We start from the raw sequence: 12,798 nt of genomic DNA, 5'->3' as shown, positions 1-12,798 counted from the left end.
AGCAAGGGCCATCTGTCTCATCTCTCCTTGACATTCTTGTTCCCATTACAGCCATTTTTTTTCACTCTTCAATAACTAATCAATGAAACAAATGTTATTTTTCCATTGAAGACTTTGCAGTTCTAAAGATTAAATCACTTATACTTCCAGTAGCTCTCAAGGATGCCAGCCATCAATTCCAGTCTCTTTCTTCATCTTCCTCACTAATGATAGCATTTAGCATATTCTCGGTGATTGCAAGATCTGAGCTTTCTTTTCAATGAGGGTTTTGAATAGACATGTTCCTGTATCTCAGGGTGCTACCTGGCCTCTATGCACCTTATCCCATTTTGTTATCGGGTTAAATGATCCAGGGTAACAGATGTCCTTCCTCATTACCTAGTACGAAAAAAAGACACATTTTAAACTTGTTCTAGTTTTTAATACTTTCTGCTTTCTTTTCCATTGCAGTTTTTTGGTTTTATTTTGCTCTTGATGTTAGTTGGTTTAAAAAAATGTTTTTCTGTATACAAAACCCAGGAGAGATAAATGGATAGTGACAGTGTCTTGGAAGTATGGCAGGAGAGCTTGAGGGGAAATGGGAAACTAATAACGACGAGTATAAGAATGAAAAAAATGTTATAAAATTGAGTGTGGTGATGATTGTACTACTCTTCTTAATATGGTTCAACTATCGAATTATATGATTTATGAATTTTATGCCAATAAAGTTGTTTTAAGAAACCTATCAGAAAAGGATAAGAAGGACATGAATGTGTCTGAGAAAGTTGATAAAGAACCATAGCTAAGGATTCAAGAGAGAGGAGATGGAACCACCCAATTAAGACAAGGAGAAATGCCTGGAGACACCTTGAAACCAGAGAGGGAAAAAAATGTAGAAGCCAAAGGAAAGGGGAGAAGATCCTGAGGTGTACGGGGAAGGAAGGATTTGGAGAGATGTCCAGAGTCCCTGCTGTTACTAACAGGAGCCATGTTGATCTGCAGCTGGGGTGAACTCAACGGGCAGAACAGAGTGGCTTGGAACCGGGACAGACCGCCTTGAAGGTACCTAAGCTTCCACATGCCTTCATTATGGGTTTTCCTAACACGGTTTCTCCTTGGTCTTAAGCTAAGACTGCTGGGGCATTTCATTTTTCTACAGAGACAGAAATTTTGAGTTGGGAAATATGTGGCAGTCAAGAATTCTCAGAGGCCTCCTCATCAAGCAATGGGCCAGGTAAGAAGTGTAGGTTTTCCACCTTGTCCTCAAAGGTGTGTTGAAGGAGGTTGAATCCAGAACTACTTTGTTGTTGGTTTTTGTTTTCCTGTTGAATTTTTTTCTGAACATCCTTCACAGTGGAAGATTGCAGGCTTCTTTCCCACCCACATTTTCTAGACATAGACCTCTGGGGGGAAATGCAAGGAGGAATCTTTACAAAAATCTAATTTTAAAAGAATTCGCTTATTGTTTGGGTATTCACATAGTAGAAATAACTCTCCATGGCTATGAATATGAAGATTTGATTTCTATTCACACTTACTCTTTCTGTCCCACGCGATCGGCATGGTCGGCAGTTCCAAACACCAGGAGCAGCTGTACAGGAGGAAGACTTGGGCTTCCCACTCCCGCGAATTCAGGGGACAGGGAGGGAGACTGTCATGTTCCTGGGAGACTAGAAATCAAGTGGCATTACATTGGTTAATACAGTTATTATTTGGCCCAAGGTCTTAGAAGCCTTACTATTTATGTAAAGAAATGCAATATTTTAAAAAGGGGGTGGAAGGCTAGAAACACGAAGAAGAGAAGTCGGGGAGAATGGTGCCCACCAGAACAAGCGCACGGGGAGACTTTTCCTGAGGCGGAGGCAGCAGTTTCCTGGAGGGTCTAAAGTTATTAATCAGACAAGCAGGGAGCAGAGGGAATCGACAAGCAGGGAAACAGGGAATCGACAAGCAGGGAGAGGAGGAGATAGACAAGCAGGAAGAGGAGGAGATAGACCAGCAGGGAAAAAGGGAATCGACATGCAGGAAGAGAAGGAAATAGACAAGCAGGGAAAGAGGGAATCGACAAGCAGGGAAACAGGGAATCGACACGCAGGGCCGGAGGACGGACGTGAACAGACGGAGGGCGGGAAAAGAGCAGGCCTGCGTGGATCTGGGGCGTGGCTCCGCCCCAGCGCGCCCGAGTTCCGGTTCCGGGTCACGCTGCCAGGCCTGACACCTGGATTGTCCCTGCAGCGTGGTGTTATCCGGAAGCGCCCCAGATGGCTAAGGAGGTGCCCGAGGAAGCGGCGGGTCTGCCCCCCGCCGAGGGAGAAGGTAATTGTGCTTTCAATTCTCAGCCCCCCCTAAACTGGGTCTTTGGGGTTTTTCCGCCTTCGGGGCAGGTTCACCTCCCCCCACCCCTCGTCCGCGCATCCACACGGTCGGGCCGGGAAGGGATGGTGTGGAGGGGGCGCGAGGAGGGCTTGCGGAGCCCCAGGACGTCTGGGGGTACACCCCGTGAGGAGGGGCCCGGGGCGACCCCTCAGCCTCACCCGTGTCTGCTCGGTGCACTGGGTTGGACCAGGGGTCACCTCCACGAGGGCCGGACAAGGACACAAACAAGGCGCCCACGTGGGGACGGCGAAGGCCGGGCCGAGGATGGCGAAGGGGTTGTTGTGTTGGGCGAAGGTGACTCAACAATGGTTGGGGCGAAACCGAGCCCTCGGCCCCTCTGCAGGAAGGACGAAGTCTCTCAGGGTCAGCGACTGTCCGCTCCTGCCCGACCCGAAATGCTGCTCGGTCCTGGCACAGTGGAAGCGCAGTGCACGACTGTGAAGCCGGTGCCAAGCAGTTCGAGGGAGCTGGCGCGGGCGCCGGCCGTCCCAACTTTGCACACCAACAAATACTATTGCGCGAATTTTCTCATTTCCTGGGGGAATCGTAAAGTTAGCATCCTCCCTTGGTTCGTGATTTTCTTATTTTGTCAGACATTTGACAAAGATTGAAAAAAAAAATCATGTCCAACCGAAATCATGGAATTATTTAAAATCCAAATGTTAGGTTGTTTGGTGTTGGTTTTTTGTTGGTTGGTTTTTACTGTTTCAGAGGTTATTATTCCTCAACACTTTTATTGGCACACCATTTACATATCAATTCAATGGTTCAATCATTCAGTCATTTAAATCTTAAGAGCATCACACACACACCATGGTTAAATGGCTTTTCAAATGAGTTGTGCGATCACAATCAGTTCTAGTGCCCCCGCCCCCTCCCGTCTTCATCATGTACTCTCGAAATCCCTTTACCTCCCTATTGCCCCCCGACCCCCACCCCGGCATTCCCTATACCCCCTTGTATCAGTTATTCTCATTGTGCATCCACTCTTCCTGTGCTTCACAACTGGGAAAACCAACAGAAAACAGTAAAAAACAAAACCGCACTAAGGTGGTCAGACTAAAATCAGAAGAGTATAAAGAAAAAAATACCAGTAATGTGTTGGAAGGAAAAGACCCCATCAACATTCAAAAAGCCAGCGAGGAAATTTCTGTCATTGAGCAAGTAAGAGATATTTGCCGCCAGTGCAGATTCAGGTTGTGTCTGCAGGGGGGTCAACCAACCTAAGTATGAAGTTCAATCAGCATCAAGATTATCATGGTCTCTGCCTGATAGTAAGGCTGTTTGAGACGCTTGCCTTTGGCCCCAGTGGTTCTACCAGCTGCTCTGTCTGACTAGATGCTCTGCAGAAGGGTCTGGGGCTCCCACTGGCCTCCACAGCCTTCTACAAATCGGGTGTTCATAAGGTTTGCTCTGATACCTTTCTTCGCCATATTCAACTTGTGTCCTTGTCGTCTTTGGATCACACAAGCTGGTGTGCTTCTTCTGTGTGCACTTAGTTGATTCCTCCCTTGGATAGTTGCTTATTTGAAGACAAGCTTTTAAGACCCCAGACACTATTTTATTTGATAGCTGGCACCATCTAAATTCTTAACCACATTTTGCTTTAGCACCTATATCTTCTTTGCTTCCTTCCTGAGGGAGAATACCGAGCAGGGCCATGATGTAAGAATTAATTGTTCTCAAGTTGGAGCTCAGATTGGGTGCTAGCCCCAAACCCATTCCTGGATCGATGCTTTTTTTAAAATTTGCTGTAACTTGGGAGTTAATACAGATGTCATGTCATTCCATAGTTCAATCATATCAAACATGATTATATATCACTTCCATCATCAGTCTCCAAACATACTTTTCCTTCTTGGACTTCTTGACATCATCTCCTCCTTATCTCCAACTCCTCTAGATCGCCCCTCTCCCCAAAGCTTTGTGGTATTTTACTTCCTATAGGCTCAACGTCCCTGGGTTTCATTTACCCCCTGCCCCCCCCCCCAGAAACCAGTAACACAGCTTCAAGCAGGCAACCCCCCAAAGGCGGCCCACCTCTGAAACACACCCTCATATAAACTTGCACAAGTATGATATAAAAGAGTGACTGTCACAGGCTTTCCAGAATAATACGTATCCTAAGACCACACATGGCATTGGTGTAACAAGACCTTGTTTGTCCGCCAACCGACAGAACACCGCTCTTGGCTCCTGGTACCACTGTCTTCTGCTGCCTCAGACACAGGTGTTTTCCACTTTAAGTCCTCAGCTTACAAGTATGTCTGAGGTAGAGTCCAGTTCACCCAGTGGGGTTCCTGAATGGGATTTTACGGATGCAGCCTCCGGAGCCTGCCATGTGCCCTGAAGATCCAGGATTCAGTGTCCCAGTGACTGATGGCACCCAGCCTGGGCTCCCAGGACATCCCTAGACACCCTAGTCAATTCTGCCCATTGGGTGCGTACCACTAAAGACTCTCCTCCGGTCTTTGCCTTTCTATGCCCCCCTTTCATTCAGCATACTATTTTCAAAATTTATATCCTTGAATGTATAAACCCATGGCCATTGAGTTGATTCTGACTCATAATGACCCTGTGTAGGTTTTCCAAAAATCCAAACTTCAAGGGCACAGCAGCCTCATCTTTGTCCTGTGGGGTGACTAGTATATACTGACTATTTAAAGTTCTGATCTCTCACGGTATAAATCATTGATCAATTGAGACAAGTTTAAAATAGGTTCTGGCAGTTAACCTTTTTTTTATTAAAAGATTTTATTGGTTTTTTTTTACAGGTCTTATAACAATCCATACATCGATTGTATCAAGCATATTTGTACATATGTTGCCATCATTTTCTAAATATTTACGTTATTTTTGAGTCCTTGGTATCAGCTCCTCTGCCCCCCCTCAGGGCCCCTTGATAAATTGTAAATTATCATTATTTTCCTATCTTACACCTACCGCTGTCGCCCTTCCCCCATGGTTTCTGTTGTTTGTGCTCCTGGAGGTAGGGGGAGGGTGTGGTTATGTGTCGATCATTGTGATCAGTTCCCCCTTCAGGTAGTTAACATTTTACTGTTTTCTGAGAACAATGAGATTTTGTTGTTCTCGTCCCATCTGGACAAGAACTTTGATTTCTTCTTAGGACTATAAGTAGAAAAAAATGAAAAGTATAGAAAAAAAGCAAAGGAGGTGCAGAAGATATAAAAGCATGGCTGTTTGGTTTCTGATACACTTATTGAACGTGTGTGTGTGTGTGTGTGTGTGTGTGTGTGTGTGTGTGTGTTCCACCCCGAGCTGTTGACTTAGCTCAGACAGTGCTCACCCTGAGAGTCCTGGGGGCTCCTCCCCACTCACTGTCCGGTTTGCAGACAGTAATTGATTGTCCCCTGCAGTCTCCTGTGGACGAGGGACTTTGCAAAAGAATAACGAAGGAGAGTGGGAGAGCTTACTCCTCCCCGACCACCCGATAATGGTCAAGGTAATAATGACTTGAAACATGATAAGCACAGAAACAGTTTTGATAAAGAGAAGAAAAAGACTGGGTTGGCAGGCAGAGAGGCTTCGAGCTGGACAGGGAGGAAGAGTGAAAGATTTCAGAGGTACCTGTAAAAAATGGGGGCCAGGTAGGGTACAAAAAAGAAGTTTGCTGGTGACATCCATGGCAGGTTGCCTTAAATTGCGATTTTGGCCTAGGCGCAGAGTCACTGGAAGCTGAGGTGGAGAAGTGTCCCTGTGTCATGTGTTTCTCCAGAAGTGCTCCAGGGACCCAGGACGCAAGAACTGGAAGTAAGCATCTGAGGAGGCGGGTAAAGGCTGCCCTGCAGCCACGGGGTGAGGAGGGCTGAGCAGCTGGCAGCCCATTGCAGACTCCTGGGGTCTGCACTTGTTTGACCGAACGCTTTTGGGAACGGAGGGAGGAAAACAGTCATTATGAATTCTAGTTTCACAGGGTGGGCCGTATTCCATATCTGAGGTGGCTTCCAGAAGTTCACGGGGAAATTCCATGGTTTTTAATTCCATTTGTCCACAACTTCTTGTTCTCTACAGAGAACATAGTAGAAATATACTCCTCAAAATGGTGGCATCTTGTGTACAATATTGGCGTATTGATAATAAGGCCCGGGATTTCCATCCCTGCCACACCAAACTCTGTAAAGCCCAAGGAAACCCCAGTGTGCTTCTGCTGGTGGGTAATGATGCATCTCTGCTGCACCTTGAGGAAGGCTCCAAGTAACCACTGGTCCTGCTGCTGAATTGTCAGGAGGAACGCCTTCAGAGCAGACATTCTTACATGTTCTTGATGCCTTCCACCATGTCACTGGTTTATATAGTAATTTTCTACACACATGTGTATGAGACCATGTTTAGTCTTCTTAAAAAACTTAATATCTACAGGATAGTTGTTCCACCCCCTGAGAAACTGGAATCTTTAAGAGTCTCTTTTCAAAGTCTCATTGGAAAATAAAGGAAGAGCCAAGCTCCATCCACATAGACCCTTAGATCTTAATGTAGCATGTATGACCTTTAGAAAAATGAGACGGACAATAGTCCAAAGCTCTTATAAACTCAAGCTGCCCGCAACATTAATTATTCTATTAGATGTTTGTAAATTGTAAGTCAGTCACCACCTCCTTTTATTTTATAGATCCCAGCACTACTGGAAACAATTCTACTTTGAGAAAACCAAAGAGAAAAAGAAGTAAGAATGAATACAAATTTATTTTTATGTTACAAGTTACTTATTAAAACTATGTTTAAAATACATTTCTTGTACTAAAATACGCTTGTTCTTTTGAGTCTTAATTTCACTCAATATAATGTCTTCAAAGTTCATTCATGTCATGTGTATCAAAATTCCATTTCTCTTTACGGCTAAATAATACCCCATTGTTTGTATCGAGCTTGCTTGTGTTTATCTGTTCACCTGCTGGCCTTCACTTGGGGTTTTTCCATTTGGCGACTGTGACTAATGCTACAAAGGACATCTGTATACAAGTATCTGCTTGCGTCTCCGCTTTCAAGTATTTTGAGTATTTACCTAGAAATTTAATTTCTGGGTCCCACGGTAATTCTGTGTGTAACTGTCTGAAGAATGGGCTACACCATTTTATAGCTTCCACCAGCAAGGCGCGAAGGTCCAATTTCTCCACATCCCGCCAACACTTGCTGTGCTGTTTCTCTGGCAAGAAACAGTCACATCAGTGACTGCATGTGAGTGGTATCTCATTATGGGTTTTAGTTTTCATTTCACTAATCACTAATGACATTGCTCATCTTTCCATTTGCATCTTTAAAGCACTTGGCCCATTTTTAAAAACGTTAGTTTGTCTTTCATTGTTGAGTTGAAATAGTTCTTGATATACTCTGCTTATTAGCACCTCGTCAGAGAAGTGGATCCCAGATATTCCCACCCCCTTTCTGTCTACTGTCATTTTCGTTTTCTTGGTGCACAAAATGTTTAATCCGGTCCATATATGTTTCTTTAGTTGTTCATGCTTTCATGTCATATCTAAGACATCGTTGCCAAAAATAAGGTCTTGAAGTTTTACCCTTACTGTAGTCTAAGAATTTTATGCTGTTTTATATTTCACCATACAGTTTCATCTCACCATTTATTGTGCTATGGTGGCTTGCGTGTTTCTGGGTTGTGGAAAGATGACACCAGTATTTAAACTACCAGCAAGGTCACCCATGGGAGACAGGTTTTTAGCACAGCTTCCAGACGTAAGACAGGCCAGAAAGAAGGAAAGGCAGTGCATGCCTGTACAATTGGCCACTGAAAACTTTCCAAATACAGCAGAACCTTGTCTATTGTCGTGCCAAAAATGAGCATCATCAATTGGAAGGTGCTCAAACTGCAATTGGGGAAGCACAGCCTCTTGAAAGCCGAGTCAACCTACTGATGTTAGTGGAGCGTTTCCAGGATCTGCATTTCAGGATTTGCCCTGACTCAAAGTGAGAAGCAGCAGCTGGAATTATCTGTTAATCACTTTCGGAATGTGCAATGTACAAAGTATGGACATAAAAAATCGGAAGTCACCAGAAACAAAATGGAATGCGGCAGCATCCTGGCTCTTATCGAGCTGACGTGGACCAGTGGAGGCCATGTGGAATCTGGCAAGCATCTGGTCCATTCCAAGAGGGACAGCTCGATGAAGAGTGGCCCCCAAGTCACTGTCACGAGAACATTTCAAGGTGTCTCTTGACGTGCAGTGCTTCCTTCCCGTGATGGGAGTCAGGCAGTACTTCCACTATTTGTCTCATTTATGCGCCAACCACTAAGACTACAGATGAGAAAACCGAAAGTTGTCACTCACTTCTGCACTCTCAAGCGGCTTAAGCAGCCATCAAGGTTCATTGACATGACTGAGGGTTGGGATGTGAGAGCTGGGAACAAAGGACTGGCAGGGTAAACATGGCCTTGCTGATAGAAACATCATTGGAGGCCACATGGTAGACCAGAATATTGTAAGATTTAACGGCTTAATGCAAATATCTTATTTTCAACAACATAAACTAACTACACACGGGGACCTGGCCAGATGGAAGAGGAGGAGTCAAATTGACTCTGTCTGTGGAAAGAGACATCAGTCAGAACAAGGCCAAGGGCCCCTGTGAAACCATCTGTCATCTAGTTCAGTTCTGTCGTCCCACCTGCGACTGTTATGAACCGATCCACCGCCAGTAGGCTCTTGGGATGAATTTCTTTTGTTTTCCACCCTCTATAACGGACCACAAGGATCCCTGTAGTGCAGTGGGTGCCAGGTTGGACCCTAAACCGCAAGGTCAGCAGTTGGAAACCACCAGCCGCGCCAAGGGAGAAAGTGGAACTTTCTACTCCTGTACAGAGTTACATACAGCCTCAGACACTTACGAGCTTTTCCCTTACCAGCCCAGAACTTAACACTTGTTGGTTTTTAAAATGTATGTATCCTTTTGACTAATGATACAGAACACTGTTTCAAGTGCTCATTGGCCAGTAATATATCTTCCTTTGTGAAACACCTGTATTGCCACAGTTCAGGGCAGGGGGGGTGGGGAATAACCAAACTTGAAACTACTCAGTATGACAGAGGAATTGTCTCTATAGCTCTGAATAGCTAATGGATTAACTGCATTTTCTTGTTGTTTGAAGGAAAAAAGAAAGGACATTGTTGGACAAGAATAAAGAACAAAGGGAAAAGAGGTAAGCAGGCAAACTGGAGTCGTCCCCTGAGCTTGTGGTGGGGTTGGATTCGTGGAGGCCCCCAGTCCCTTGCGGGGTGCAATAGCCTTGCCGCCACTGGATCGGTGAGCATGTAGACTAAGATGCTGTCACAAAGGGCCCGCACAATAGCAGTCCCTGACTCAACAGCTTTCCTTTCCTGACAACATAGCCAGCTAAAATCAAATGCCTCGATTGATTGATTTAGTTTTCATTATTGTTGCCATTGCCTCGCTTGTTTGTTTTTTTAATCATTTTATTGGGGCTCGTACAACTCTTGCCACAATCCATACCTCCATCCATTGTGTGTCAAGGACATTTGCACATTTGTTGCCATCATTATTCTCAAAACATTTGCTTTCCACTTGAGCCCTTGGTATCAGCTCCTCATTTTTCCCCTCCCTCCTGCTCCCCCACTCCCTCATGAACCCTTGATAACTTATAAATTATTATCATTTAGTCATATCTTACACTGTCCAACAACTCCTTTCACCCACTTTTCTGTTGTCCGTCCCCCAGGGGGAAGATTATATGTAGATCCCTGTAATCGTTACCTCATTTCTACCCCACCTTACCTCTGTCCTCCAGGTATCGCCACTCTCACCACTGGTTCTGAAGGGTTCATCTGTCTTGGATTCCCTGTGTTTCCAGTTCCTATCTGTACAAGTGTACATCCTCTGGTTTAGCCAGATTTGTAAGGTAGAATTGGGATCATGATAGTGGGTGGGGAAGACGCATTTAGGAACTAGAGGAAAGTTGTATGTTTCATCGTTGCTACTCTGCACCCTCACTGGCTCGTCTCCTCCCTGAGATCCTTCTATAAGGGGATGTCCAGCTGCCTAAAAATGGGCTTTGGGTCCCCAATCTGCACTCCCCCTCATTCACAGTGATTTTATTTTATTTTATTTTTTGTTCTTTGATGCCTGATACCTGAGCCCTTCGATACCTCGTGATCACACAGGCTGGTGTGCTTCCTCCATGTGGGTTTTGTTGCTGCTGAGCTAGATGGCTGCTTGTTTACCTTCAAGCCTTTAAAACTCCAGATTTTTATCTTTTGATAGCCAGGCACCATCAGTTTTCTTCAACACATTTGTTCATGCACCCTTTTATCTTCAGCGATCATTTGGGAAGGTGAGCAAACAATGATATGATTTCTCTTTGATGCCTGATACCTGATCCCTTCGACACCTCGTGATCACACAGGCTGGTGTGCTTCCTCCATGTGGCCTTTGTTGCTTCTGAGCTAAAAGGCCACTTGTTTACCTTCAAGCCTTTAAGAGCCTAGACACTATATATTTTGATAGCCGGGCGCCATCAGCTTTCTTCACCGCATTTGCTTATGTACCAGCTCTGTCTTCAGTGATCATGTCGGGAAGGTGAGCATCATGGAATGCCAGTTTAATAGAAGAAAGTATTCTTGCATTGAGGGAGTACTTGAGTGGTGGCCCAATGTCCATCTGCTACCTTAATACTAAACCTATAAATATATATACAAAGATCTATTTCCCCATTCTCATATGTAAATATATTTACATATGTACATGCCTTTATTTAGACCTCTATAAATGCCCTTTGCCTCCTAGCTCTTTCCTCTATTTCCTTTGACTTTCCTCTTGTCCTACTATCATGGTCAGCTTTCATTTGGGTTTCAGTAATTCCTCTTGGTTACATTACCCTTGATCACACCCTACCAGGCCTCCTCACCACTGATTTGGATCATTTGTTGTTCCCTTGTCCCTGGGTTTGTTAAAACCACTTCCTTTCCCCCAACCTACCCCTCTCCATGTCTCCCCAGAACCATCGGTCCCACTGTTTTCTCCTCCACATTGTTCATCCAGCCTATCTTATTTAGATAGACCTGCAGAGATAATAACATGCACAAAAACAAGACAGAGCAAAACAAAGCAACAAAAGTAAGCCACAAAAAACCAATGACAAAAAAAGGAAAAGCCTATAGTTAGTTCAAGGACGGTTTTTTGGTCTTTAGGAGTGTTTTCTGGTCAAGTCTGATGGGGTGCCACGCCCTGACCCCATAGTCTATTTTTTATATTCCCTGGGAACTTCCTTGCTCTGCATCCCTTGTTCTGTTGCGCGTCCTTAGTGTTTTGCCTCAGAGTGGTGGGGTCAGATCGGGTGCGATGCCCACACTGTGTCTCCAGTGTTGTCCCCTGTAGGGCTATGGGTCAGTGAGGGATGCTATGTCTCATAGTGGGGTCGGCCACATGGTCTTCTGTGTGGATTGGCTGCTCTGAGTAGGGATGCCATTGCCACTTATACAGCAGTGTCTAGTTTTGTTTGCTACTCTCCTTCCATACCCCCCATAATTATAGGTGCTTCTGAGGGAAATTTAATAGGTTTCCACAAGTCAGGATCAGTAGACAGGAGGGATGCAGTCAATGGTCCCAGCAGCACCTGTCTTTGGCCAGTAGCCAAGTCTCTCAATTCCTCAAACTGTCAGCCACATGATTGTTTCCCTCTGCCTCCACGGGCCGGGAAGCCAGCCCATTGCTCTGCTCCATGGTCTCCTTCTTGCCTCAGCCTCTGGTGCCTCCCCCACTTCCGACAGCTGGAATGTGCCGCACAGATGGCTATTCTTCCAGTGCTCCTGGGATGCCTCTTCCTGCTGAGGTGGCTCATCGTGATAGCCAGGGAAGTGGCAACTAGAACTCACCATCTGTTAATGTCCCTTCTGTTAATGTCCCACACATACACGGCAGTATCTTAAACAGGAAATCGTGACATTGAATGGCTGTGACAGGCTGCAGCATTGCTAATAATATGAGATACCAACAATTTTTAAAGGACAGGGTTGTGGTTAGTTATGAATGCAGTTCATGCATAATTCAAATATGTAAATCTAATCCAGGGACTTAAGATAACTAATAGCTCCTACAGACTTCATTTTCTAAATTTCCTGTAATGTATATGAATTGGCTATCATCAGACCCTGAAATATTAGTGAAGCTAGTTAGTAAGGGTCTAAGACTTCCTGTCTCCTGGACAAAAGCCCTATCCTTTCTTTTCGAAGTTGTTGCCAATAGATCTATATCAAGAGAGTCCAGGCGTTGCTCAGCTGGCCCTCCTGTTGCTAGGCCAAGAGACCCCGATCTCACCATAAAGGTGGTTCAAAGTGGCGGTCACGGATCTGCCCTAAATTTTCCCTTCCCTTTGCCTTTGTCCTGGCAGTTAATGTATTTCCCCCTCAGTTTCTCCATCTGTAAAGCCAAAGGGTGAATGACACCCAGTTCTGA

General features: G+C 45.1%; 1 protein-coding gene across 1 annotated transcript in view; it reads left to right on the top strand.

Annotated features, from left to right (window-relative positions):
* Window positions 1-12,798, top strand: part of LOC142423805 (nuclear body protein SP140-like protein) — a 63,825-nt gene that overhangs the window by 39,749 nt on the left and 11,278 nt on the right. Inside the window, exons 5-10 of the mRNA XM_075528887.1 lie at window positions 985-1,044; window positions 1,142-1,216; window positions 2,218-2,298; window positions 6,037-6,129; window positions 6,989-7,042; window positions 9,479-9,529. Of these exons, the coding sequence (XP_075385002.1) occupies window positions 985-1,044; window positions 1,142-1,216; window positions 2,218-2,298; window positions 6,037-6,129; window positions 6,989-7,042; window positions 9,479-9,529 (414 nt within the window). The remainder of the gene's footprint in view (window positions 1-984; window positions 1,045-1,141; window positions 1,217-2,217; window positions 2,299-6,036; window positions 6,130-6,988; window positions 7,043-9,478; window positions 9,530-12,798) is intronic.

This window comes from Tenrec ecaudatus, chromosome 13, assembly GCF_050624435.1.
Source record: "Tenrec ecaudatus isolate mTenEca1 chromosome 13, mTenEca1.hap1, whole genome shotgun sequence".
Taxonomy (NCBI): domain Eukaryota; kingdom Metazoa; phylum Chordata; class Mammalia; order Afrosoricida; family Tenrecidae; genus Tenrec; species Tenrec ecaudatus.
Note: the sequence above shows the minus strand (reverse complement) of the source record. Positions and strands in the feature narration are given on the sequence as shown.